This window comes from Paramisgurnus dabryanus, chromosome 10 (genome assembly GCF_030506205.2).
Source record: "Paramisgurnus dabryanus chromosome 10, PD_genome_1.1, whole genome shotgun sequence".
NCBI classification, from domain to species: Eukaryota; Metazoa; Chordata; class Actinopteri; order Cypriniformes; family Cobitidae; genus Paramisgurnus; species Paramisgurnus dabryanus.
Window position 1 is genome coordinate 5,980,226 of NC_133346.1, and position 27,240 is coordinate 6,007,465.

Here is a 27,240-nt window from a genome sequence, read left to right on the forward strand (position 1 = left end):
AGAAAAGCGCTACGTTTTATTTTGTACCACCAAACTTGCTCGTATAACTACTCGTCTTAAATAGGAAAAACGTTGATGTGTTTGGTCACTTCTAACTTTATCTCTGTTTGATACCATTGAATGAATGGGGCTAAGCTAAATGCTATCGAAGTGTCGCAGCGCGCTCCAGCGCTTACGTGCACGCACACAGATGATAGAGGGATGTATCAACTCTTCTTAGTTAAGGTAATAACATATTTTAATATTGAAAATTAGTAGACTATTCCTTTAAGTGAAGTGTGCAATTTCTGCATCACCAAACAAAACCAAAATAAATATCGTTGAATGCTGAAACAAAAATGTTTAGCCATGCCACAGTGTTTAAAGTTAAATAAACCTATAATGTCCGAAGCTACACAATGCAGTAAAAACTGAAAGTTTTGAAAAATGACATGACAGCACTGCCAAAAACATCTACGTTTATATGGATCTGCCATAACAACTAAAACGCTGTATTACGTGTGCCAGGCCAGTAGTTGGCGATGTTAGCACATTCACATCTTTCTATGGCAAAAGCATTAACATTGAATTTTGTTGAGATGCATAATGAGATACGTTTATTACTACAAGTAACCCTGGACAATGAAGTGGCAGTTGTTGTGCAAACAAACAGCCAAACCGAATTTCAGTAGTTCGCCTGCGAGTTTAGTCTAGTGAAAAGTTGAGCAAAACGACCGAAGAAAATAAGACCAAAAATATCAAATGTAAGTGATTTTGTGCATAAAACAAGCAAATAATCTGCCAATGGAGTAAGCAAAAAAATCTTGAAAATTTTTCTTAAACACAAAATTTCAAGAAAAATTCAAGAAAAATGTGCTTACCCTATTTTAGATTTTTTGCTTGTTTTATGCACAAAATCACTTAAATTTGATATTAAGCATCTTAATTTAAGAATTTTTAGATATTTTACTAAAAACTAAGATACTAAGAATTTTTTTCTTGAAAATAATTTTTTGCAGTGTTCCATTGGCAGTTGTTTTTTTTTTTTTGCTTGTTTTAAGCACAAATTCTCTTAAATTTTATATTTTTTTTGTCTAAAAACTACACTTATTTTCCTAGGTCAATTAGCTTATCAATAAAATACATCTTAATTTAAGATATTTTTATATTTTTACTGAAAACAAGACAAAAATACTAAGAAAAAAAGTCATTTTTTTGCAGTGAGAGGCAAATTACTTACAGTACATGCTGATAAAAAATACTTTGAATGCACTGTAAGTCACTTTTTTGTCGATAAAAGCATCTGACAAATGCATGAATGTACGTACAGGGCTGCATAATGATTTATATATAAATATTTAATCTAATAATAATTTTTTGCTTAAAATTATACATGCATGTGTGTATTTTATATATACATAATTATTATACACACATATAAAGTACATACAAATACCGTATGATGTAAACAAAAACTATAATTTTGCAAACGATTAGTCGCAATTTATCATTATGCAGCCCTAACGTACAGTATGTAAATGTGGACACATCAGTTGTAAACTAATGAATTTAGATGCATGCTCACACTTACATGCAACAGTGAGTCTGAGGTACCAAGACACACATTTATAATATAGTGGATTGTCCAAATACTAGCGTTGCGTCTAATACTCATCTAATACTCAAGCAGTATGCAAATTGTAATGCAGCCAATGACGCACAACAGATGTTTTCACCATTTAACCTGGGTGACCGTGGCTCACCACAAATCATCCAATCAGGTGAGGTCCCTCCTTCCCACCGGAGATTAAATATCAGTTGCATATATTTAATGCACCATGGCGCAGGCTATCAAGGAACCAGCCTTGATTCTCCATGGAAAGTTGTTACAAATGAACTCTGGCAACAAATATAACTCTATTTACAAATCGTATATTTTCACATATATCATTCGACTCTATATATATATATATATAGATTATAAATAAATGTTTATGTCCTTTATATTTTTATCTGGTCCAAGACTCCGAGAAGTTTCAAAAAAGGATGCTGTTGCGTTTCAACATCAGCTCCAGTCTTTCAAGTATTTAAACCAGCGAGGGTCCAGTGTCCGTTTTGCATTGATGGTTAAACAAGTTTGTTTGTTTTAGCCCTGGGTGTGCAGAACAATCAGTTTTCACGCGGCGCCCCGCCTGAATGCCTTCCTTTATTTGGGCTCTCTCGGCATAACGTTCCAAAAAGTGAGGAGATAAGGAGGGAAGAGGCATGAGAGCGTAGGGTTATGCATTTGGACTATGAAAGCTATTTAGTTCAACCATGCCCCGCCCACTCGCCCCGCCCAGCCCGGCTCATCAAACCTCCTTGTGTAGAGATGTTCACGTTGGCCGAGCTGGGATTCTGTTCGTCAGTGATAATGATTCCTCCTCTCCTCAGTCTCTGATTCGTAGTCTCTTAATCCAACGCTCTTGTGTAGCTTCACTAGAGACTCCCTCATCTGTAAATGCAAAATTAAACCTTTAAATCCAGGGTAAAAGAGCACTCAAAAATGCGAAAATTCATTGCAAAAGTCTTACCTCGTCTAACAACAGCACAGAGGTTTTTATTATCTCCCTCCATTTCTCCAGCTCGCTTTCATGAAAACGCTGCTGGGACTCTAAGAGCTGTGCCCATTCTGTCTGTGTCTGTGGAAGTTTACTGTAACACACACACACATACAGCGAAAAGTGTAAATAACCAGTGATTCGCATCTAAGCACTTAAGAATGACAAATACGAGCCGTTACCTTTCCTGAGACCTGAGATTGTGCCAAGAGGTCAGAGTCTGAGCGGTGTACTCCAGCATCCAGAGTTTATAAAACAGCATCATGTTTAAAAAGACCAGCAACACCAGACTGACACAAAGCAGAGGACACAAATACACAAATAAGCCGCTTTATTGCATCTAATAAAGTTCAATCTGTGCTGACTGTCTACACGGGTACAGATGAAAACATTGAATACCTTACGCAAATCCTGCAGGATGCAATGAAAACAACAGAGAAAACAGACGTGAACAACAAAGACAGTATGCGTTTCTTGAAAACATATGACACAAAAGTGTCACAAAAGTGTTTAATATAGCTCAATTCCTCTAGGTCATGGGTTTGATCCCATCTTGCTCTGGATTGAAGTGTCTCCCAAATGTATACATGTACATGTAATGTAAAGCGAATCATTTCAAAATACGCAAAAAAAGAAAAACAAACAAATGCGAATTAGGTGCGTTTCCATCAAGTTTTTTTCAAGCGTATTGGTGGTGTTGGTAAATGGAGCCACTCTTGGAAAATAGAGACAGGACTGCATGTAGTCACGGTGGGGCAAGTTATTCATCTATTAGCCAAATTGCCAAATAAATGCTGTGGACAGAAGAAGGAATGCAGCATTTATGATGCGGGCACTAGCAGCAAGGGCATTAAGACAACTTCAGCGGCAACAGCTACGCCGCATTCACACGGGGCGTAAGCGTTGACGCTTCCCATTCACTTTTAATGGGTGACGTCAAGCGTTGGCGAACTGAATTGTGGATCCGTCTGCGGCGCGTCAGTGCCATTGCTCGCGGCAGAAGTTGAACATTTCTCAACTTTTCAAGCGGCAACGCGTGCGTCAGCCAATCATATCGCCTTATGCAAATAACCTAGGCAGAGCCAGCCAATTACGTTAATGGAAGACCGGAGCTTGTGTTGCGGCCACAGTGATTGGCTGTTGGCCACGCTTCAGACAAGCCTTCCGTTAAGCGTTAACGCTGACGGACCGTGTTGAATGCGGCGCTAGAATGTCAGTCACGTGAGTTTAATGTTCGCTACGTCAATATTTATTTGGCAAATGTGTTTCCATCTTCCATTATTCGCATTTACTCTTTTTCGCATAATTCAAAAACCACCTCAAGCGAGCGTGAAAACTTTTTTGCGAATTAAGGAATTCTTATTAGAGTTTTGACGTTTGCGATACATCAAAATGTGCAGAAAATTATGGTGATGGAAACACTAATTTCATGCTTCGATCCCTAATGAAAATGCATATACTGATACAAATAAAAGTGCTGGCCCTTTAAATGTGCTACATGTGTTAATGAAGTTTAATACTGTGATGAGTTGGATACTCACACAGAGCTGATGATGAGCAAGAGTTTAGAGACGCTGTAGAGAGCCAGACCTTCAGACCCGTGATCCGGCATGTGTCTGGTCTGTGTGGATCCTGGAAAAATCAGTGCATGAAATTATGGGTGAACGCATACAACAAATAAAAAATCATGGAAGTAATGTTAAAAATACTAAAAATAAAAGTTTGACTAAACATTTGAAGAGATGCAAAGCCACTAAACTCCACCTCCGTCAAAAATGAGATAATGATATTGGCTGAATGATCTCGGCACATATTATACGTTCATCAAATACTTTCAAATCCGCTTCATCCCGCCCTTAGGCCTTTCAGAAATACAGCTTTGTTGGCAAAATCATTTAAATGTCAAAACGATTTTTCAGCAAACCCTGAATTTCATTATGCGCTTTGATAAAAGTGTCTGCGGCATCTCACGAGGCTTTTACTTGTGTGTAAACATTTAATTGAACTTATACTGAGATTTTAATCGTATATTGCCATTGATCCTAAAAAAAAATTGTCAAAGAGCAACAAGAAAGAAAATTTTGAGAATATTTGAATTTTAAAGGATTATTCCACCTTCATAAAAAATATTTGGAAAATGCATTCACTCTCATGTCATACAAGATGTTTATGTCTTTCTTTGTTCAGTCGAGAAGAAATTAAGCTTTTTGAGGAAAACATTCCCGGATTTTTCTCCATCTAATGGACTTTAGTGGACCTCAACAGTTTACAGTTTCAATGCAGTTTAAAATTGCAGCTTTAAAGGGCTCTAAATGATCCCAATTGAGGCATAAGGGTCTTATCTAGCGAAATGATCATCATTTTTGCCCCCCCCCCATTTTGGCCCATCTTGCACAAGCCTTGCACACATACAGCAATATGTAATGTGGAGAAAAAGGAACCGGTTTTTGACACAAAGACATACATTTTAAAGGTAAAAAACAACGTTTAAAAGTACTTTTTTGACAAAAATGACGATCGTCCCTTATGCCTCGGGTGGGATCGTTTAGAGGCCTTTGAAGCTGCACTGAAACTGTAAACGGTTGAGGTCTACTAATGTCCACTAGATGGAAAAAAATCCTGGAATGTTTTCCTCAAAAACAAAAAAAACTTAATTTCTTCTTGACTGAACATAAACATCTAGGATGACACGGGGGTGAGTAAATTATCTGGATTTTTTTGAATGGAAGTGGAGTAACCCTTTAAGTGAATTTTATCCCTTTAAGATGGAAAAGAAGGAAAGGTCTGGCTGATGTCACACCTGCCACGTGTTTGATGCGATGGATGACGCTCTTCTCCCCCTCAGGTGTGGTGACGGGACTGAGCGCCTCATCGAGGTGCTGCTGTCTCATGTGCGTCAGCGGTCGCTTCCGTCGCCTCGCTGTGCGTAATGCTTTGGATTTAGGAGACTGTGTATGATGTTCGGAGAGCAGCATCTGTACCTTATTTAACTCCAGCTCTACACACACACACACACTTTATCATTATCATCACTTTTTGCGTTACCTCCTTGATTTATTCCTTTTCTTCCAGTTAAAATTCCACACTCACCTAAATACCTGAAGTATTCGTCCAGGCCGCTCCAGAAGTTTCTCTCAATGAAACCCTTGACCAATCCCCACGGTTGCTTTCTGTAGCGCAATTCAGCCGACACCCTGAAAAGTTGATTGACACACAACATGCATTATTAAATAATGCTCAGATTTTGTGTTAAATATTTTTTGTTAAAATATTACCTCAGACGGCACTTGTTTTTGGCGACTCTAGTGAGCATGTACCGGTTAAGCGTGTAAAAGTAATCGTGATATGGGACGTCGTGAGCGATCACCTCAGCGTCAATGATGTAGCACTCGCTCACTTGACTGGCCTTGTGCAGAGTCTAGGAGGAAGACGCAAACAAACTATAGCTTTCACTACAGCTGTGTATTTGCGACTAGCTGTCTTTGGGACCATTTGGTGTACAGTAAGGTATGCAGTACTGTCTCACCTGTGTCTCTGTGACTGTGGCTGTTTTGGGGGCTAGCGGGTTGGAGAGAGAGATGGTGTACATGATCTCTCTGGTCTGAGTTCCTCCTTCTTCTTTCCTCCAGGGGTGAGAGACCACATCTGTAGAGACATTTTTAAGAGGCCATCAGCCATCTCTACTGTATGTCTAGGTATTATCACAGGTTATTGAAAAGCCCTGCTGGTCATGCAGCCCACCTGAGAAGCGTCTCTGTTCCAGGAAGTCCCTCATGAATTGGGATTCTGTGAAGAGGATGTCAAAGAGCTTGTCTACGCTGAACTTATACACCTCATTAATGTACAGCTTCCCATTCAGATCTTCCTGGAAGGCCTGCACCTCTCCTGCTGAGGACACACACATATTAACACATGAAATCTACATTTATATAGTTGGCACTTAACACGCAGATGCTTTTATCCAAGTGACTAAGTTCTCTGGAATCGAACACACATCCTTTCACGCTGCTAGTGCAAACCAATCGAGCTATAGTTGTAATACTTAATCCTATAATTAAAGTCTGTGTAAAGTAAATTCAGAGAATTGTTTCTAAACACATTATAAATGTTAAAAATGCATTTCTGTGTTTAGGAATATTTGGGCGGGGCTAAAGCGGTGACTCGATGATGCACTGGAGCCAGAGCATGGCCCCGCCCCTAGCACAATTACCAACATGCATTCAGGTTGTAGCCTTTTTTGTAAGTTGAGAGAGACGGCAGCTTTTCTGCGAGTGGGCGTGGTTTTAGCGCAGACAACGGACACGCCCCCAGCATTTCAGAGCAGAGAATCCTGACAGTTTTTCCACATTTTGATAACTTTTTTATTTACTTGGCTGGTTGTTTAATATCATATTTTTTGTGGCATGACAAACAGAGAACACATTTAATATCTGAATATATACAGACTTTAAAGGGGTCAAATAATGAAAATCAGACTTTTTCCATGTTTAAGTGCTATGATTGGGTCCCCAGTGCTTCTATCAACCTAGAAAATGCTAAAAATAACAACCCAGTAACTTTATTTTAGTAAACCATTCTATGCAAGCATGTGAAAAAATAGGTTAAAATAGAAATTTGGCACCCCTTGTGATGTCAGAAGGGGATAATACCGCCCCTTAATCTGCACTGCCCAACCACGACACAGCCATTTAGTGCAGATATCAGCTCATTTGCATATAAAAGGACACACCCAAAAAGGCAAATTTTGGCTCACACCTACAAAGTGTCACTTTTAACATGCTGAAATCATACATGCTATGATATTTTGAGCTAAAACTTCATGAGAAAGTTAAGAAAAGTTTAACTTTATGCAAATGTCGAGCGAATTTCGGGAGCGACTACCAATGAGAACAAAGCAGTGGAGTTCACGTCATCCTTCTCTCGTCAGTTACTGGCGTGGATGGTGCTCATTTGTTTATGACGACCAGATTTAGAAACGCCTCATTGAAAGAGACGGGCGACACACAGCGATACCATCGCTGGCTGTCTGAACGAGTGGGTAAGTGTTCAGTGCTTTGGATCTGTTTTACTCACCCTCGTCATGTGTTTCCGAGGAGTCGCTGAGTTCGGTGGGCAGGTCCTCATTGTCGTTAAAGTCAAGCGAGGGGGCGGGGACTGGGGTGGGGGCGGAGCCATTGCTTTCTGAAGGTTTGTTGTCAGGTAAAGGCAGGGACAGGAGGTCTTCTGGGGCACAGCCAGCAAACTCCTCCACCGGGGGAATGTCAAACTACACCAAAAAATAACAAAATACATATTTTAACTATTTACTATTTAACAATTAATTAAGTATTGTTACATTTCTACTTTCTCCAAAATAGACCAATCTGCTCAAATGTGACCCTGGAGCACAAAACTAGTTATAAGGGTACATTTTTTTAAATTGGGATTTACATTAATCTGATAAATAAGTGTTCCATTGATGTATGATTTGTTAGGATAGTACAATGTTTGATCGAGATACAACTATTTAAAAAAAAATCTATATATTGAGAAAATTGCCTTTAAAGTTGTACAAATTAAGTTTTTAGCAACACATTTTACTAATGATAAATACATTTTTGATTTACAGTATGTCATGGATATCTTCATGGAACATGATCTTTATTTAAAGCAACACTATGTAATTTTTTACCTTTAAATAATGTCTCTAAAATTATTTCAGTGATAGAACAACTTTTAACTGGACAAATTGTACTGTTGCTGCAACCTGAGCAGCCTCCTAGCTGCTACAAGCACACTCTGAAAGTGGCGGTGGAGGGTAGGAAACACAGCCCCGCCCCTCCCCCTTCCTGCAGAAGAGTGTCTGATACCAGGCACTGTTGCGCTTTTCAACCACATGGGGGAGCTGTAAGTCATTTTTACATGGAAACTACATAGTGTTGCTTTAATATCCTAATAATTTTTGGCATAAAAAGAAACTATATTGCAACAAATATACCCATGCTACTTATGACATAAATAATTTCTTAAAGGTGCAATGGCAAAAAACAAGTATTTTTTTTGCTAAAGACTTAATAGGTGGACTTAAAGGTCAAAAAAATTATTTTCTTATCCAATATTCTGTGTTTTGTAAAGGGTTTGCTTACACTAACTGGAGCATCTGCGCTGTCTGTTGAATTCAGGCTGTTATTGGGGGAAACTTTTTTGTGGAGCTGTGGGCTGATGTCCATTTTTGCCTCTGATGTTTTGGGGCAGTTGTCATTGGCCTCGTTGTATTCGGGGGGGATTTCCTCACAGTACCTGCACCAGGGAGGGGGGCAACAGCTGCAGGTCAAGATTACCAGCTCGGGTAGTAGGACAGACCCTCTCCAACACATAACAATGAGAAGTCTACAGTAATGACTGAAGATGAGATCTAAACTGTCATCAATATAATCAAATAACATCACCCCAAACCCTGGCTATACCAGATTACAGTCCCCTAAATTACAAACGAAAATAAAGCTGTGAATGAAGGCAGAGATATGATGAAATGTTAGTTGTGACCCAGTCTGAGAAATCCAGGTCCAATCTTTGACATGACCTTACTATATTCTTTACATTATGTAGGATAATGTTGTAAAATTCACAACAGAAATGACTTTAGCTGGGTTTTCACAGATTGGGTCACAATTATGCACCTAAATGAAATAATGTTTATTATATTATGGCGCAAGACTCACCCCATTGTGTTATAGTCGTCATCGGGAGGTACATAATCCTCATCATCACTGGTCAGACCGAGTTCATTTCCATAACACTGATGGACAAAGTGCCACAGCTCTTTGGGACACAAAGGCTGCATAACAAGGAGAGACACAGTGTTTACATGGCGACCGAAATTTCAGTCAGACAAATCATGGGAACAGAAGCTGTCCAACCTTCTCCAAGAGGGCATTCTGCCAGAGTCTGAACATCATCATGTATGTCCGATCTCTCGCTCCGAATGAGGTAAAAAAGTGCTGTAAGAAAGAAACATGTTTTGTTAAGCATGTGCAGTAGAGTTTTGCACACTGGTGAATTTACCGAGTCTATTTTACCTTTTCACTGTCTGTGCACAGCTGGATTGCATTGGGTATGAGTCGAGCCGTCTTCTCTTTTGTCATGGAGCAGACGTCTTTTAACCTCACGGTCAGCTGCACAATAACAAACACAGATAACTCAAACTCTATGCAAAAAATGCACGGTAAAGCAAAGTCTTATGTAAACTCCACATATGTTGTATGTATTTTTTTTTGCCAAGCCTGTCAAAGCCGACTCTGAGTTTATTCTCCGAACACCAATGCAACATGCATACAAAATTCTTAAGGGATCTTTAATTAAATATTTGAATGATTTCTATTGTCTAAAGTTGGGCATCCCTTTTGGCCACTACTATAAGATCCATCGCTCTCTGTCTGGAAAAGTGAGAGAGTAATGCATTAACTTACCAGCGTTTCCCAGCGGAAGATGTTGCTATAGAAACAGATCCAGTTTTCGGAGAGGTAGAGGCGACCCTGCAGGAGAATATCTCTTTGCAGGGCACAGGAGTAGTCTGTCAAAATAGGCCAAGAGATCAGAGTCACAATATATTGAGATTATAATTACCAAATTGGATAGTGCATATTAAGGGGTGGTATTATTATAATAAGATCCCCTTCTGACATCACAAGGGGAGCGAAATTTCAATGACCTGTTTTTCACATGCTTGCTGAGAATGGTTTACCAAAACTAAGTTACTGGGATGTTTTTTATTATATATTATTATAGGACCTTTTTTTCTGGGAGTGTATACATAAAAAATTTAAGCTATAAGTGGGCCTAGATCACAAGGGTATATTAAAAGAAATAGCCAACAATACATTGTTGAGTCAATTATCGATTTTTTATGGAAAAAAAATTAGGATATTCAATTCAATTCAATTTTATTTATATAGCGCTTTTCACAATTGTTAATTGTTTCAAAGCAGCTTTACATTAATAAATGTAGGAAAAGCATAGAAAAGCAAGCGTAGTACTGTAACGCATACAGTAAAGATTATGCACTGTAAAAAAAATCCGTAGAAATTTCAATGTTATTGCAGCTGGGTTGCCGGTAATTTACCGTAGATTAACATTTATGTTATTTACTGGCAAGAGTTTGTTCAAAGTTAAATAAATTTCAAATATTAACAAGTCTTTATCTTTACAGAATAAAACCATACAATAACAGCCTCATGCAAAGCATTCTGGGAACCAAAAAATCATCATCAACCTTTTTCTGTTTTTTGGTCCAGATTTTGTTTCCCAGAATGTTTTGCTTGATGCTGTTTTTTAGTTTTACTCTGTAAAGATAAAGACTTGTAAATGTTTAATTTTCATTTAACTTTGAACAAAATGTTGCCAGTAAAAAACATAAATGTAAATCTACGGTAAATTACCGGCAACTCAGCTGCAATTTCTACGGAATTTTTTTACAGTGTGTTTCATGAAGATATTTTGTAAATTTCCTACCCTAAATATATAAAACATTTATTTATCATTAGTAAAATGTGTTGCTAAGGCCTTTATTTAGACAACTTAAGGCAATTTTCTCAATATTTTGCACCATCAGATTCCAGATTTCAAATACAACCCCAAATCAGAAAAAGTTGGGACACTGTAGAAATTGTGAGTAAAAAAGGAATGGAATAATTTACTAATCTCATAAACTTATATTTTATTTACAATAGAGTATAAATAACATATCAAATGTTGAAAGTGAGATATTTTGAAATGTCATGCCAAATATTGGCTCATTTTGGATTTCATGATAGCTACACATTCCAAAAAGGAATAGCATAGCATCCTATCCTAATGCTATGTACACATCAAACGCGGGGCATCACGTTACATGCTCATTTAACTTTGTGTCATGCAAATTTTTCGCTTAAGTTGAATATTTTCAACTTGGCGAAGACGCGTTTGATGCGAATAGCGTGTGTTTTCGTGGCAAACGTGATGCCCATATCGTGTCATTCGTATAAATATTGAACACGCGTCTGGTGTGAACCCACAGTAACAAACCATACATCAATGCAAAGCTTTTTATTTTTTATTTTTCAGATGATGCATAAATCTCAATTTCAAAAACATTTACCCATATGACTATTTTTGTAGTTCAGGGTCACATATTTCTGTGTGTCATTTGTGTTTCTGGACAAAATCATACATGTTTTGAGTGACAAACAGATGATGACACAATTTCCATTTTTGTGTGTACCGTCCCTTTAAATGACTGTCATAAGGTTTCGCGCTCATGTACTTACCCACAATGAGACGCTCCGTGTCAGGCAGCTGCTTAAAGAGCTTCCTGAAGTCTTCATTTCGCTGCTTATATGTGGGACTCAAAACCTAAGAGGCAAAAGGAGACAATACTGAAGTCTACGCAATGCTTCAGAAATCGAGCTTTGTCGAGAGAAATAACATGACTATGACACTGGAAGCTCCCTTTCTGCTTAAAATAAACAATGTTTGTATGAAACTATTTGTAGTATGCATGAAAAACAAAACAAGCCATTGCACTGGTTTGTCAGGTGACTTTTTCCTGATCTGAGGAATTAGACATTTCGAACTGTCTCAAACAAAACACAAACATATTGAACTTGAGGAAATGGTCTGTTTATGATGTGTCTATAAAATCACACTGCTCTCTTAAAATGTCCAGCATAAACCAGGTGTCCTCCAGAATAACAAAGACACTGAACAATCCCGAGGGTCTCATCAAAACCAAATAAAACCTAAGCTATTTGAATAGGAACGTGACACCTCCTTTCTCTTTTGCTATGTGAATGGTGGCTTTTGCTTACAGCAGGAACTTTATCAGAATCCCAGTCACAGTCGGTCCAATGATACCGGATCTCTTCGGGCTGTTTAACTGACTCCCAGTCCAACAGCCAATCAGATTCCACCTCAAAGCCGAGGACTTCCATCTGTCCCTGTCTTTATGGAGATCTTACTGAAGAGACGTTCCCTCTGATACCAATCTACAACTAATCGTGCTTTGGTTCAGCCTTACCAAGCCAAACTCGAAAATGATCTGGAGTAACCTCAGCATCCCCCGAGGAAGCGGCGTTTGGCATTACCTGTTCTGTCACTTAAGAAGCGCAGCCTATGAGCTCTTAATCGCTGTACAACAACCAAGCACAGATCACAAAAACAACTTTCTCGGACTTGTCACACCGATAAGAGGCAGATGTTCGTTTTCATCCTAAAACATTTTCCTCAGGAAACGAGTCCAACATTAATAACACAAACAGCGTCTAGTCCAATTGTAAAACTTGTAGACAAAACTTTCCGGCAAAGACAGGCATCCAAAAACTGAAAAGCGTGACTCACGGTTAGAAAAATATAAAAATATGCAAATTTGTTTATAATATGATAAGCAAATTAAACTACGCACACTAATATCTCATCGAGCAAAATTCATGCATCTACTGCAAACCGCCTTCGAATAAAAAATGCAAAAGTAATGCAAAATGTAAAATAATGGTTTCATCCTGAGAGCTCTTGCAATCCTACAGAAATCCTCGATGAGACTTTCTACAAAACACTTTTGCAGAAAGGGGTGGGAGGAGCTTGAGAGAATGTTTGTGAGTGAAATAGATCAAAGGGGCGGGGCTATGGAAGCCCAGGGCCAATAGGATGCGCAGGAGAATAGAGGGGAGGGGTAGAGTCAAAGGCAGTGGGCTTTTGACTGCGGGCACATTTTTCTCACATGACAGAGAGCTGTAAGATTTCTTTCCATCTCTTAAGAATGTGATACTGTAAACTTCCTTCTGTCGTTCTGAATATCACCTGCTTCTCTCCGATCTAATCTGAACACTTTACAAAAATTTTTAAATCACCAGATGCAGTTGCCCTTAGGGGCATACGAGATACTTGCACAATGTTTTCATGTTATTGCAAAACTCAAAGAACATAGCAAACGCAGTTTTTTATTTGTTTCATGAGAAAAAGATACAAAGAGTTGACTGTGGAAAAAGAAATACATTTATGTACACTTTTATCCAAAGTGACTTTTTTATCTCTGGCAATCGAACCTAGAACCTTTGCACTGCTCAACCAATTGAGCTATTGTATTGTCACAAAAATAAAGCATGGAGAGAATCACACAGACCTCTATTGTACGCTGGATTTGTGTAAAGATGTTGGCGTTGAAGCTCGGCCAAGGACAACGCCTCGGTCTTTCTACACTCCCTCTTTCTCGCACTCTCACGGGGTGAACGAACTCCAGTAAACTTCCTGAACTGGAGGAGGGGGACGGAGAGGGAACGGCGAACAGTAAATCATAGCCCTCTATTCAACCTTTCCCCAAAACATCTGAGACCACTGTGAAGGCAAACTAACACTTCACAAGTTCAGCTTTGTTCGAATGATTAAGATGTTTTTCTCTTGCATATTTGTGTGGAGGAAAGCATAGTTCATTAAACCTAAAGAGTATGTGTTTATGGTCCACTACATAGCACACACACACACATTTAGGGGAATATTATTGTCACTGTGCTTTTTAATTAAAACTACACACAGTAATCATTATATGGTAGTTGTTTTGTTTACTTGCCCAAGACAACTTCACTGCGTTTTTGCTTGGCAGGTGCTATTTTTGGACTGTGGCCCAGTTTGTTCAATCACAATGTAAACTGTACAACTAAGACTACAGAGATGTCTGTTGTTTCCCTGCAACCACACACTGCGAGGAGGAAACGTTTCTTCTTTACTAATGTAAGATATTTTGCAGTCATTCGCCACCCAGGAAGAACAATGAATAAAATAAAACAAATGTTTTCATATAAGCTCACACGTGGAGTTCCAGCGTCATTAAATAAACACACACAGGAACTCTGATCCCACACATCCAGTTTTACCGCTAAGCACAAGGATTCATGGGTTTGTCATGTCTTTGAACATCTTTTGACAAAACCTAAAACAAGATAAGCTTCTGTCATCATTTACTCAGCATTTTTTTTGTTCTGCTGAACACAAATGAAGATTTAAATTAAATTGCTCTGGGGCACCATTCACTTCCATTGTGTTATTTTTTTCTACTATGGAAGTCAATGGTGCCCTATCTTTTTATTTACAAAAACTCAAAATATCTTCTTGTGTTCAACAGAACAAAGACATTTATGCAGGTCTGGGAAAATTTAAGGGAAAATGATGACAGATTTTTTTATTTTTCAGTGAGATATCCCTCGACAACAATGAAATTTAAAGGAGAACAAATGCTCCCCAGGTTCTTCTTTCATCCTAAGAATGTGACAATATGCAATCACATCTATAAACTTCTAACATAATCTTAAACATTTTTCATCAAATTCTTCAAAGCCCAAATAATTTCTTATGTGTGACTGTAAAAACCCAGCTTAAAGCCCTATTCGGACAGGATTAGTTTTACAGGGGGAAAATTGTGCCTTTCAGAGGTCCTCTGAGTTATTAATCCCTTTCGAATTGTGTTTTTCTGTCACAACCTCCATAAAAATTTCAGAGCAATTTACCAAACGCAGTGGTCCTCTGAAAAATGTATTATTGTCTGAATGGAAATGTCTGTGTTTGCCACCAATATCTTTCGAAAATGCAGTCCTTTTGTGTTTTGGCCAACTTGATCTGCCTTATGGTCTTACTAACATGCATATATTGTTCTTACTGCGTCCCAATCATTTAGACATGGAGGTTTTTTACTCCGCAGGATAAAAAACATTACATTTCTATGATTAGTTAAAACTCAATACATCAATTAAATGTTATGTAATAATTTTAAATTTAAAGCATAATTTCAAACATCACAAACACATGGATCCAGAGGATGTGATCTTCTGCAACGGCCAAACGCATGACACAGACACTCCCACCTCTGGAATAGCCTGTAAATTTTAGTCCCGTCCGAATCAATACATATAATTACAGATGTTGTAAAACTCAAACAACGTTTGGAAATCTAATCCTGTCCGAATAATGTTTAAACAAGTCATTTTTTTGTGATATACTCTTTTTTACATTCTTTACATCAACATTTTGTGAAAAAATTACCTTGATATATTTAATATTGACTGGGTAAGATCATGTCAAAGACTGAAATCAAACAATTAATTATAATAGGTGAAATCAAACTTTAATGCTTGTTATCTCAGAATAAGATTTTTGAAATGGGACTGATTTTCACAGGCAGGGTCACATGTGATCCACATAAAAGTAATTCAAATAGAAGCTTACATGTCAGCAATTGCCTTTTTATTTATTCTGTGTTTGCAAATTAGGCTGATATGATCTGAGAAAGAAACGATTTATCTGAGGTAAAGAACAATATAGACTTTGTTGTGATATCCTGCATTGCATACAGTACAGTATCTCTCAGTGGGCCCAGAGGTTACGACCGACCGTTTGTAAAAAGCAAAAAATAAAGTGATTAAGAACACCAGAAGAAAATCAATTATTTCCCATGGGAAAATACTGAGTAATGTCAGATCAAATGTCAGGCCATTCAAAAGCCAAGAGTTTGACTCTGTGTAAATGGTGCCACCCTGAGAGATTCCTGTGACATAGCACCATACAAAGCATGTGGATAATCCAAAAATGAAAATTCATTATTAACTCACCCTTGAGTTGTTACAAACTTATATAAATGTATTTATTTTGCTGAGCACAAAAGAAGACATTGTAAGCATTGTTTGTAACCAAACTGTATTTGAGCACCATTGACTTCCATAGTATTTTTATTTCCTACTATAGAAGTGAATGGTGCCCCTGTTTCCGGCTTGATTACAAATATCTTTCTTTGTGTCCACACAGACATTCCGGAAAATACACGGAAAATGCATCCTGGATTTTTCCAGGATAGTTTGATTTTTTGTTCATTCCAACCAAAGGTCTGTGTGAACGGGGTTATATTTATACAAGTTTTTAAAAACTTGAGGGTGAGTAAAAAATGAAAAGTTTAAATTTTTAGGTGAACTATCGCTTCAAGCTCACAAAAACATGAGAAAAAAACATGAAAACGGCACAATGTTTATAATAACATAAAGTAGTGCAAATGAAAAACAGAATCCAGCTGTGCATTCACTACAAAGTCCAATGACTCCACATTTAACATTATTAAAAGAGTTAAGATTAAGAATTAAAAACAGACTTACGTTGTACCAGCTTTGACTTTTCTGGACATTTGAAGAATCCCATTTTGATTGTGGACAGAGAAGAAAAAAGACAATACAGCAGTGTGAGATTTTAAATGTACTTTGTATCACAAACACAATACACATATCACAGGGTGTAATTTTAAATCTGTAAGTATACCTGTGTGTTTAAAAGCAAAATGTCTGTATAAGGCTTTTAGCAAGCACAGGTATGCAATTTATTTGGGTAAATGATAAAACAAGGGATGTTGGGAATGCTTTGCTTGTGTATGAAATATTTGGTACAGTGCGTGATGCCAGACGCCAGACTAACTTCTGTGCTTAGTATTACTCATACACAAAGCTACCACAAGGTGGCACACTTTGCTTTAAATCAAACCAAACTGTTCAATTATTTATTTCTGAAGTTGCAAAAATATGGAAAATAACAAAAATACACAGCTTTGTATAAAAAGAAAATAAATCAACGATTATGCACTGTAAAGTTAAAACAGTTTATTAAGATAAACATGCAGTAGACCTGCAGTTAAACCACACACATTGAAACATAAGTGTGACATAAATCTACTGCAGATGGAAGGCACTGAAGGGGGATGAGGTTCAGGGACAGTTCAAACAGATATTGATTTTGTACTTTAATCAGGTTTAGTATGTTATACTATAGAGAAAATTCACCAAGAGCGCAGGTGATTGTCAGACCCCTAGGAGATGCCAAAATAAGCAGAATATTTTGTTTTCTTGACAAACGAATAAACATATTTCTTCTTCTTCATCATCTCTTTAAAATCAGTATGGTTAAATAGAAAAAAAATCTAGTTAAAGGGATAGTTCACCCAAAAACGAAACTTTTGTCATCATTTACTCACCCTCATATTGTTACAAACCTGTAAAAATAATTTTTTCTGATGAACATGAGGGAAGATATTTTGAGGAATGTTTGTAACCAAACCAATGCTGTCTCACAAGAATTCGTACATATTTTTTGAGTTTGCGTATTCGTTTTAATTCATACGACCACATTCGTAAGTTTTTGTACGATTTGCCTTGACCCCTGTAATGTTGGAGTTAGGTGCGGGGTTGGGTTTTTCATGAGAATCGTACATTTTGGCACCATTAACTTAGCCAACTTGTAAAATATGTACAAATTCTCATGAGATCAAGCTGATCAAACCGATCATGAGTCCTGTTCACTTCCATAGTATTCTTTTTTCCTACTATAGAAGTGAATGTGGCTCATGATCGGTTTGGTTACAAACATTACTATTTTCATCCGTGTTCATCAAAACAAAGAAATTAATACAGGTTTGTAACAATATGATGACATAATTTTTTTAGGGGGGTGAACTATCTCTTTAAGTTGCATGTTTTGTGGTATTTTGTATAGTGTGTAATTTGCTAGAAACGTTAGTTACACAATTCTACATTATTCCTAGAGGACTGCTGTCTGTGCAACAGCAAACTGCACAGATTGAGATTAAAAAGGTCATAGATTATTGAGGTGATCACTAAATCAAGTATAACTTAACTAATGGTCGAGTTAGTCAACCAATGGGGTCAGGTTTAAATAGCAGTGTGTGTGAATTAAATGAGCAAAAAAGTAAATGAAAAAATGACTTTCTTACTTAGTATTTTTGGCTTGTTTTCAGTAAAAAAAAATTCTTAAATTAAAATTTATTTTCTTGATTAGCAAAATGATCTACACTATAAAAATTATTTTTAAGAAAAAAATTCTCAGTATTTTTTTCTTGTTTTCAGTAAAAGTTTCTAAAAATTCGTAAATTAAGATACTTTTTCTTGATGAGCAAAACGGCCCAAGAAAATAAGTCTAGTTTTTAGACCAAAAATATAAAATTAAAGTGATTTTGTGCATAAAACAAGCAAAAAAATCTGCCAATGGGGTAAGCAAAAAAATCGTGAAAATTTTTCTTAAATCCCAAATTCCAGAAAAATTCAAGAAAAATGTGCTTACCCAATTGGCAGATTTTTTTTTGCTTGTTTTATGCACAAAATCTAAAAAGTAGACTTATCTTAATGAAAGAATTGTTTGACATTTTTACTGAAAACAAGACAAAAATACTAAGAATTTTTTTCTTGAAAATTATTTTTTGCAGTGTAAAGTAAGTGTAGTTTTTAGGCAAAAATATAAACTTTAAGTAAATTAGTGCTTAAAACAAGCAAAAAAAATCTGTCAATGGAATAAGAAACATTTTCTTTAAGTAAGTTAACTTTTTTCATAAACACTTAATTCAAGATTTTTTTTCTTATTCCATTGGCAGATTTTTTTGCTTGTTTTAAGCACTAATTTACATTTTATATATTTTTTGTCTAAAAGCTAGACTTATTTTCCTAGGTAATTTAGCTTATCAAAAAAATACATCTTAAGTTAATAATTTGTAGTTATTTTACTGAAAACAAGATAAAAATACTAAGTAAGAAAGTCATTTTTCCATTTTCCATTATTTATTTTTATTTACTTAGCATTTAGCATTTAATCGGGCAGTACTTTAATACTTCAAAGCATTATTAAATAATCTTAGCCTTGGATTGAATAGGTTAGCACATGCAGGTAAAGCAGAGCATTATGGGATATGTACAGATGAGATGCAGACATAGCAGATAAGAGTGATGCTTACTTTAGACAATCTCTTGAGTGACTAGCATGCATGAGACAGATATCAGAAAGAAACAAACAGAAATCAATTTTTATGAATTATGCACAGATAAAAACACTTATGGGTGCAAAGCCGTTTCATGGATTGATGCAGAAAATAAGATCTGTGTCAACAAAAAGATTCACTTTTGTTTATGAGATGATGCTGGTGAATATATAAATGGAAATGTTTATTAAACATACAAGCTTCAATAAAAAAGGCTGTGACAATGTATTTTTCAAACCATTAAAATGCTTGATTTTTTGTTTTCTGTATGAACTAAAAAAAAAACTTCTATCCAGACATTTACAAAATGATAACTGTATCTCATGCGGGAAAATATAAGTCAAAACAAAATGATCCAATATGAAAAGAGGCTGTTTTATTTTTAGATCCATATCAATTTCTCCAAAATTTCCAGCCAAAGGATTGTTTTCATATTAAAGCGTGTTAGCTACCAACTATGTGGGTTCAACTCAACTCGAATGGCATCATAAGAGTCAGAATCGAGTTTACTCAGGGCAAACAAACTTAAAAGTTCTGAGAAATTTGATCTCCTGGTTGCAATAATTGCAGAAAGTCATGCAGCACAAAAAAGGAAGAAATGGGAAGTGCAGTTTTCACGTAAAGTGGAGGGCATCGCTCACATTTACCTTGGAGTTCTTGCCGGCGGGACGGGTGTTGTGAATCGACTGACTGTAGGTGCGCTGGACAGCTTGTTCAGGGGTGGAGGGGGATTTGTCTGAGGAATGATCCGAGTTTTTCTCCACCATGTTCTCTCCCTCCGGACTCTGGGGTGTTGGGGAACGCGAGCGTTTACGCAGGACGGGTGAACAGGCCGGCGTGCTGCGGTTCGAGTTACTGGCAGTGCTGAAGAGAAACACAAGAAAATAAGGATATATTATAAAAATGACACAAAACTAAATATGTGTGTAAAGTATCCTGATTCTTAAATTGAATTACCTTTCTACTGTTTTTTAATCAGTAAAAAGTGGGGAAGCCCCAAAGTAAAAAAAATAATTAAAAGCCAGTTTGAAATTCAAGCTTCCAAGATACCAGTCACTCAAACCCAAAGGCAATGAAATTGATTTGCACTGCAGGGAGTTGCAGCAAACATGTAGACGTTCCTCGGAATTAATGCGTCATTAGATCTGAGATATTTTCAATAATTTGTGTGTGTGTGTGTGTGTGTGTGTGTGTGTGTGTGTGTGTGTGTGTGTGTGTGTGTGTGTGTGTGTCTGTGTGTATGTGAATAAAGAAGGGAAGGGTAAGTACACACAGACACACATACAGGACTTTACCACTGCACTGTCAGCTGCCAGGAATGCATTCAAACTGACATTTCATCAAAACACATCACAGTGGGTTAAGGTGGGAATTTCCACATAAAAGATCAAATCTGGTCAGCATTATTGGCAAGATTAAATTCATGAGAAGGTTTTTTTTTTCTTAAACATACAAGTGCACACTGTCAATGTGATTTTACTAACAGGTATGACTGTCAAACTGTCAGTATTCACAGCAGAACACACAAAATGCTGGGTTGTTTTCTATGAAGCCTGTTTCCGCCATGTGGTAAAAAATAATAAAATAAATTCAGACTTTGCATCTCAAAATTCTGAGTTATAAACTCAGAATTCTGAGATGCAAAGTCACAATTCTGAGATACAAAGTCACAATTCTGAGATGCAAAGTCACAATTCTGAGATACAAAGTCACAATTCTGAGATGCAAAGTCACAATTCTGAGATACAAAGTCACAAATCTGAGATGCAAAGTCACAATTCTGAGATACAAAGACACATTTCTGAGATGCAAAGTCACAATTCTGAGATACAAAGTCACAATTCTGAGATGCAAAGTCACAATTCTGAGATGCAAAGTCACAATTCTGAGATGCAAAGTCACAAATCTGAGATACAAAGTCACAAATCTGAGATGCAAAGTCACAATTCTGAGATACAAAGACACATTTCTGAGATGCAAAGTCACAATTCTGAGATACAAAGTCACATTTCTGAGATGCAAAGTCACAATTCTGAGATGCAAAGTCACAATTCTGAGATGCAAAGTCACAATTCTGAGATGCAAAGTCACAATTCTGAGATACAAAGTCACAATTCTGAGATGCAAAGTCACAATTCTGAGATGCAAAGTCACAATTCTGAGATACAAAGTCACAAATCTGAGATACAAAGTCACAAATCTGAGATGCAAAGTCACAATTCTGAGATACAAAGACACATTTCTGAGATGCAAAGTCACAATTCTGAGATGCAAAGTCACAATTCTGAGATGCAAAGTCACAATTCTGAGATACAAAGTCACAATTCTGAGATACAAAGTCACAATTCTGAGATGCAAAGTCACAATTCTGAGATACAAAGTCACAAATCTGAGATACAAAGTCACAAATCTGAGATGCAAAGTCACAATTCTGAGATACAAAGACACATTTCTGAGATGCAAAGTCACAATTCTGAGATACAAAGTCACATTTCTGAGATGCAAAGTCACAATTCTGAGATGCAAAGTCACAATTCTGAGATGCAAAGTCACAATTCTGAGATGCAAAGTCACAATTCTGAGATACAAAGTCACAATTCTGAGATGCAAAGTCACAATTCTGAGATACAAAGTCACAAATCTGAGATGCAAAGTCACAATTCTGAGATACAAAGACACATTTCTGAGATGCAAAGTCACAATTCTGAGATACAAAGTCACAATTCTGAGATGCAAAGTCACAATTCTGAGATACAAAGTCACAATTCTGAGATACAAAGTCACAATTCTGAGATGCAAAGTCACAATTCTGAGATGCAAAGTCACAATTCTGAGATGCAAAGTCACAATTCTGAGATACAAAGTCACAATTCTGAGATGCAAAGTCACAATTTTGAGATACAAAGTGACAATTCTTAGATATAAAGTCACTATTTTATTAGTGGCCGATACAGGCTTCCATAATTTTCAACCCAGTGTTGGGTCAGAAATAGACAAACGCAGGGATTGGGTTAATTAACTCTTTCCCCGCCATTGACAAGTTATCTCGTTAATTCAGGTATAATTTTCATGACTTTCATGACATTGTCAAAAATGCTTAAACTGGCTTAGAAGTAAAGTTGTTATTCACTTGATAAATAAGAAAGTTACTTGCCCAGAGATAAAAAAGACATTTCAGCCATGTCAATTTTGTTATACTTTATTGAACAAAGGCTATATCACAAATAAAGGCAGTTATTTTTTTTATTATTATTATTCATGAATTAAATGTTATTTATTTTGGCTGGTCACTTGATGCCTTGCTAGAAAATCAATCAAAAGGTGTAAAAAGTAAAACTATAACCTTATTTATTTACACTAAATCTGTGCTCCAGCTGCTTTCTGACATTTTAAAGTTATTTTGTCCGGTTAGGAGAGTACAAATTCTCTTTGACTTGCCCATCCAAAACTTTCACTTTCACGTTAAAGGGATAGTTCACCCAAAAATGAAAAATTATCTCACTCTCATGTTTTTACAAACCTGTATAAGTTTTTTTTATTCTGATGAAAGATATTTTGAAGAATGTTTGTAACCAAACTGTTTATAAGCTCATTCACTTCCATAATAGGAAAAAAGAATTAGAAAAAAGAACAATGGAAGTGAATGGGGCTTATGAACGGTTTGGATATAAACATTCCTCAAAATATCTTTCTTTGTGTTCATTAAAACAAAAAATATATATAAAGCCCTGTACAGAAACCTCTCAAATTTCAGGATGTGGTACAAAAATCTTGAGATTTCTTTTGTTTTCTTTTGATTACCTTTGTCCCCCAAACCTTTAAGTTTTCTATCAGTTTATAACACAACTCTTCTTTGTTTCTGTCACCGTGTCACACCAATCTACCATTGTGATGAACAGGAAATAACCAAAAAACAGGAAATACCCAAAAAACGTTTACATTCACACAATTTGCCCACTCTTTTTTTCAAAGCAACTTACAGCGCATTCAAGCTATAGATTTTATCAGCATGTGTTTTTCCTGGTAACTCAAACCCATGACCTTTATATGCTGCTTATGCAATGCTCTACCAATTAAGAAAATGTGAAAAAATATGACTGGAGTCCGGCCCTGAAACCATCCAGCCCAGAGCAACAACCATCAGTAGCCCTTCGCTCAACACATAAATCTTTGGGTTAACACGCATCGCTTGCTTACGGAGGTCGTGATGTTAAAGGTCTTTTAAAAAGATGGGGGACACCTCTCTCTCCATCATCTCTCTGTCAGGCATCCTGCTGTCCTTAGAAAGACCACTGAACTCTATCTTAATTATTAATGTTCTGTACCTGAGCTAAGAGCTGCTGTCTGGAAAAACAAACACTGTGTGACAAAAGAGTGATAAAGAGAGAGAGAGAGAGAGAGAGAGAGAGAGACCAGATGATATGGCTCAGAGGCAGCAACTCATAAAACACCTTACAATCTCTCCCGCTTCATGATATCAGTCTAATGCACTTGATTTTGTCCATACAGACAGACTCACATACTCCAGCACCCAGTCTCTCTCTTTCTTAACACATGTCCATGTATGTTCTGCATGTGAATAAATCACTGCTGATGAACCCATCATGTAAACAGTGGCATCAAATTACCCATGTATAGATCTACATTCTGTCATTCTGTTAGGTCAGCTGCCCGTATGCTTTCTGTAGGTAAATTCAAATAATGGCACGTGAAAACAAATCCAGGGTAAAAGCTAATAGCTGTTCAGAATAATAATGTGCAGTATGCAACAAAGTGTCTGGAATACCATTCATGTGCATTCATGCATTTGGCAGATGCTTTTATCCAAAAGCGACTTACAATGCAATCCATACAGATACATCTCTTTTATCAGCATGAGCCACATGGACATTTCCCACAATGCAATGCAATCAACATGAACTTCCGAATTGTAACCGGACCTGAAATAATGTCAGCTGCAAATTTATTATTGATGCAGTATGTGATTTTTACGCAAAACTTACATTGCATTACATGCATTTGGGAGATACTTTTACCTAAACCAACCTACACTCTCAAAAGAAAAACCTTTCAAAAAGTACCCACCTAAAGGATGCATAATGGTACCTCAAAGAAACATATGTGACACTGGACCACAAAACCATAAGTCATAAGTCGCACGGGTATTTTTGTAGCAATAGCCAACAATACATTGTATGGGCTAAATTAACGATTTTTATGCAAAAGGGACATTCCACTTTTTTTGAGAATAGGCTCATTTTCGAGCTCCCCTAGAGTTAAACATTTGACTTTTACCGTTTTGGGATCCATTTAGCTGATCTGCGGGTCTGGCGGAACCACTTTTAGCATAGCTTAGCATATTGAATCCGATTAGACCATTAGCATTGCGCTCTCATTTCTGCGTAATAATCAAGAACTTTGCTGCCATACCATGGCTGCAGCAAGCGCAATGATATTACGCAGCACCTGAAAATAGTCCCCGTGGTTTCAATAGCAGGGGACTATTTTTGGGCACTGCGTAATATCATTGCACCTCCTGCAGCCATGTTACAGCTTAGCATAATTTATTAAATCTGATTAGACCATTAGCATTGCGCTCTCATTTCGGCGTAATAATCAAGGACTTTGCTGCCGTACCATGGCTGCAGCAAGCGCAGTGATATTACGCAGCACCTGAAAATAGTCCCCGTGGTTTCAATAGCAGGGGACTATTTTTGGGCACTGCGTAATATCATTGCACCTCCTGCAGCCATGTTACAGCTTAGCATAATTTATTAAATCTGATTAGACCATTAGCATTGCGCTCTCATTTCGACGTAATAATCAAGGACTTTGCTGCCGTACCATGGCTGCAGCAAGCGCAGTGATATTACGCAGCACCTGAAAATAGTCCCCGTGGTTTCAATAGCAGGGGACTATTTTTGGGCACTGCGTAATATCATTGCGCCTGCTGCAGCCATGTTACAGCTTAGCATAATTTATTAAATCTGATTAGACCATTAGCATTGCGCTCTCATTTCGGCGTAATAATTAAGGACTTTGCTGCCGTACCATGGCTGCAGCAAGCGCAATGATATTACGCAGCACCTGAAAATAGTCCCCGTGGTTTCAATAGCAGGGGACTATTCTCGAGCACTGCGTAATATCATTGCACCTCCTGCAGCCATGTTACGGCAGCAAAGTCCTTGATTATTACGCCAGAATAAGAGTATAGTTCCTAGCCATATCGGTCTGGAAAATCACAACTTTTAATTTTAAGTCGGTCTTAGTACACCATGTAACTTTAGAAGAGTCAAGTTTTTAATAGGAAGAATATCGAAACTCTTTGGTCATTTATTAGCGCGATGCTAATGGTCTAATCAGATTCAATGGATTATGCTAAGCTATGCTAAAAGTGGTAGCGCATGACCCAGAGATCAGCAGATTGGATTCTAAAACTGTAAAAATCAAATGTTTAACTCTAGGGGAGCTGGAAAATGAAAGTGAAGTGTCCCTTAAATATCCTAATGATGTTTTGGCATAAAAATCATTAATTTTAGCCCAAACAATGTATTTTTGGCTATTGCTATAAATCGGTAACGGCTGCAAAAATCCTGATCTGAGCATCCTTGGTACAAGCTTATATAAACATTATTAATTAAACATCAAACTAATATTTAATTCTGAGCAACATAATCTACAAAAGCATTGTCCATCGTGAGACAGCTTCTGAAGTTCACATGAGCTTTTAGCACATGTCAGTTTTTCACTCTTCACACACTTATAAAGTGATAAAATGTCTTTATCAAGCACTCAGTGTAGTTTACTGCTGTGGTTCTGTACCTGTCACCTCAGGGCTAACTGCCCACAAGATGACCAATGACATAATGAGCCATATTTGTGTTTCGCCCTCAGCTGCATTATGGGAAAGAAACTGTCCTCCAAATGTATGTAAACCTGACATTGGCTTATGTGTGAGGACAGCTGAACATGCAATTCAAGCTTTATAAACATACTTAAACATTAAAATGCCAAAAGGCATGGATTAGGGAAAAGATATCAAATATCATTAGCGCACAACCACAAAGTCAACAGGAAAAAAGCTGTAATGACGACAGCATGACTGTGTGTGTTTACGCCTCTGCCTATATTTTAAGAGAAAACCACCAACACATATGCCCTTTCACACTTATTTGAGATATACATCTTTCATACAATTGTTCACACACTTGTTGTCTAGGGGCTGTGAAACCTAACGTGATGCACCAAATGCTTTTTCGTGCGTTTTTGAAACCAACCTAAAACACACAGATTGTAATAAGATACAATGTATATGTCCATGCTGGAAAACAAGACTAAGGTGATTTTATCACCAAAAAAATCAGTGGTACTTAAATACGAGAGCTAGGACCTGCCAGCTGTGCTGTCCACCACGCAAATGCAACAGAAATGTTTTTCATCATAATTTTCATGCAAAAGTGACAAACCTGGAGGCCATGAGGGGCTGCACAACAGCGTTCGTTCGTCTCTGCTTCATTCATTCGGCTGCGGCGTCAGTGTGAGGATGGGGTGATGTGGGGAGAGCATCGGAAAAGGTGGAGCTATCATCCCTCCATCCCGCATCACAGACCGGCAAATACCCTGCCCTCTCACACAAATTTGCTGCTGTATTTCCCAGTTTTGATTTTTGTTGTTCTTCTTTTTGTCAGGGTCAGGGGGTTCGGCTGTCAGCGCGAAAAACGAATGCAGCGTAGCGCAGTGTAGCCGCTCGGCTGATTTAATATTTATGGATTTCTTGAATGAAGCTGCTCACGTCAGCAGCTGAAACATCAACAAGCCAGTCTCTGCCTCTCTACCCCTCCCCCCATTCAACCACACCAC

At 37.3% G+C, this 27,240-nt stretch overlaps 1 protein-coding gene across 10 annotated transcripts in view; it reads right to left on the reverse strand.

The window, feature by feature from the left end:
• Window positions 1-223: 223 nt before the first annotated feature.
• Window positions 224-27,240, reverse strand: part of gramd1ba (GRAM domain containing 1Ba) — a 69,228-nt gene continuing 42,211 nt past the window's right edge. For 4 of the 10 annotated variants that reach the window (XM_065261322.2, XM_065261347.2, XM_065261275.2 and 1 more), the window contains 19 exons: window positions 20,028-20,244; window positions 19,357-19,377; window positions 16,724-16,744; window positions 11,864-11,948; window positions 10,028-10,131; window positions 9,638-9,733; window positions 9,479-9,559; window positions 9,281-9,396; window positions 8,705-8,882; window positions 7,653-7,845; window positions 6,321-6,467; window positions 6,106-6,224; window positions 5,855-5,997; window positions 5,670-5,773; window positions 5,380-5,577; window positions 4,121-4,211; window positions 2,762-2,869; window positions 2,553-2,673; window positions 225-2,473 (listed from right to left, as the gene is read on the reverse strand). In XM_065261322.2, the coding sequence (XP_065117394.1) occupies window positions 2,384-2,473; window positions 2,553-2,673; window positions 2,762-2,869; window positions 4,121-4,211; window positions 5,380-5,577; window positions 5,670-5,773; window positions 5,855-5,997; window positions 6,106-6,224; window positions 6,321-6,467; window positions 7,653-7,845; window positions 8,705-8,882; window positions 9,281-9,396; window positions 9,479-9,559; window positions 9,638-9,733; window positions 10,028-10,131; window positions 11,864-11,948; window positions 16,724-16,744; window positions 19,357-19,377; window positions 20,028-20,244 (2,233 nt within the window). In that variant the 3' untranslated portion in view covers window positions 225-2,383. Of the gene's footprint in view, window positions 2,474-2,552; window positions 2,674-2,761; window positions 2,870-4,120; window positions 4,212-5,379; window positions 5,578-5,669; window positions 5,774-5,854; window positions 5,998-6,105; window positions 6,225-6,320; window positions 6,468-7,652; window positions 7,846-8,704; window positions 8,883-9,280; window positions 9,397-9,478; window positions 9,560-9,637; window positions 9,734-10,027; window positions 10,132-11,863; window positions 11,949-16,723; window positions 16,745-19,356; window positions 19,378-20,027; window positions 20,245-26,846; window positions 27,112-27,240 lie in introns of those variants that run through there. The other 6 variants (XM_065261331.2, XM_065261297.2, XM_065261306.2 and 3 more) reach the window with 6 other exon arrangements.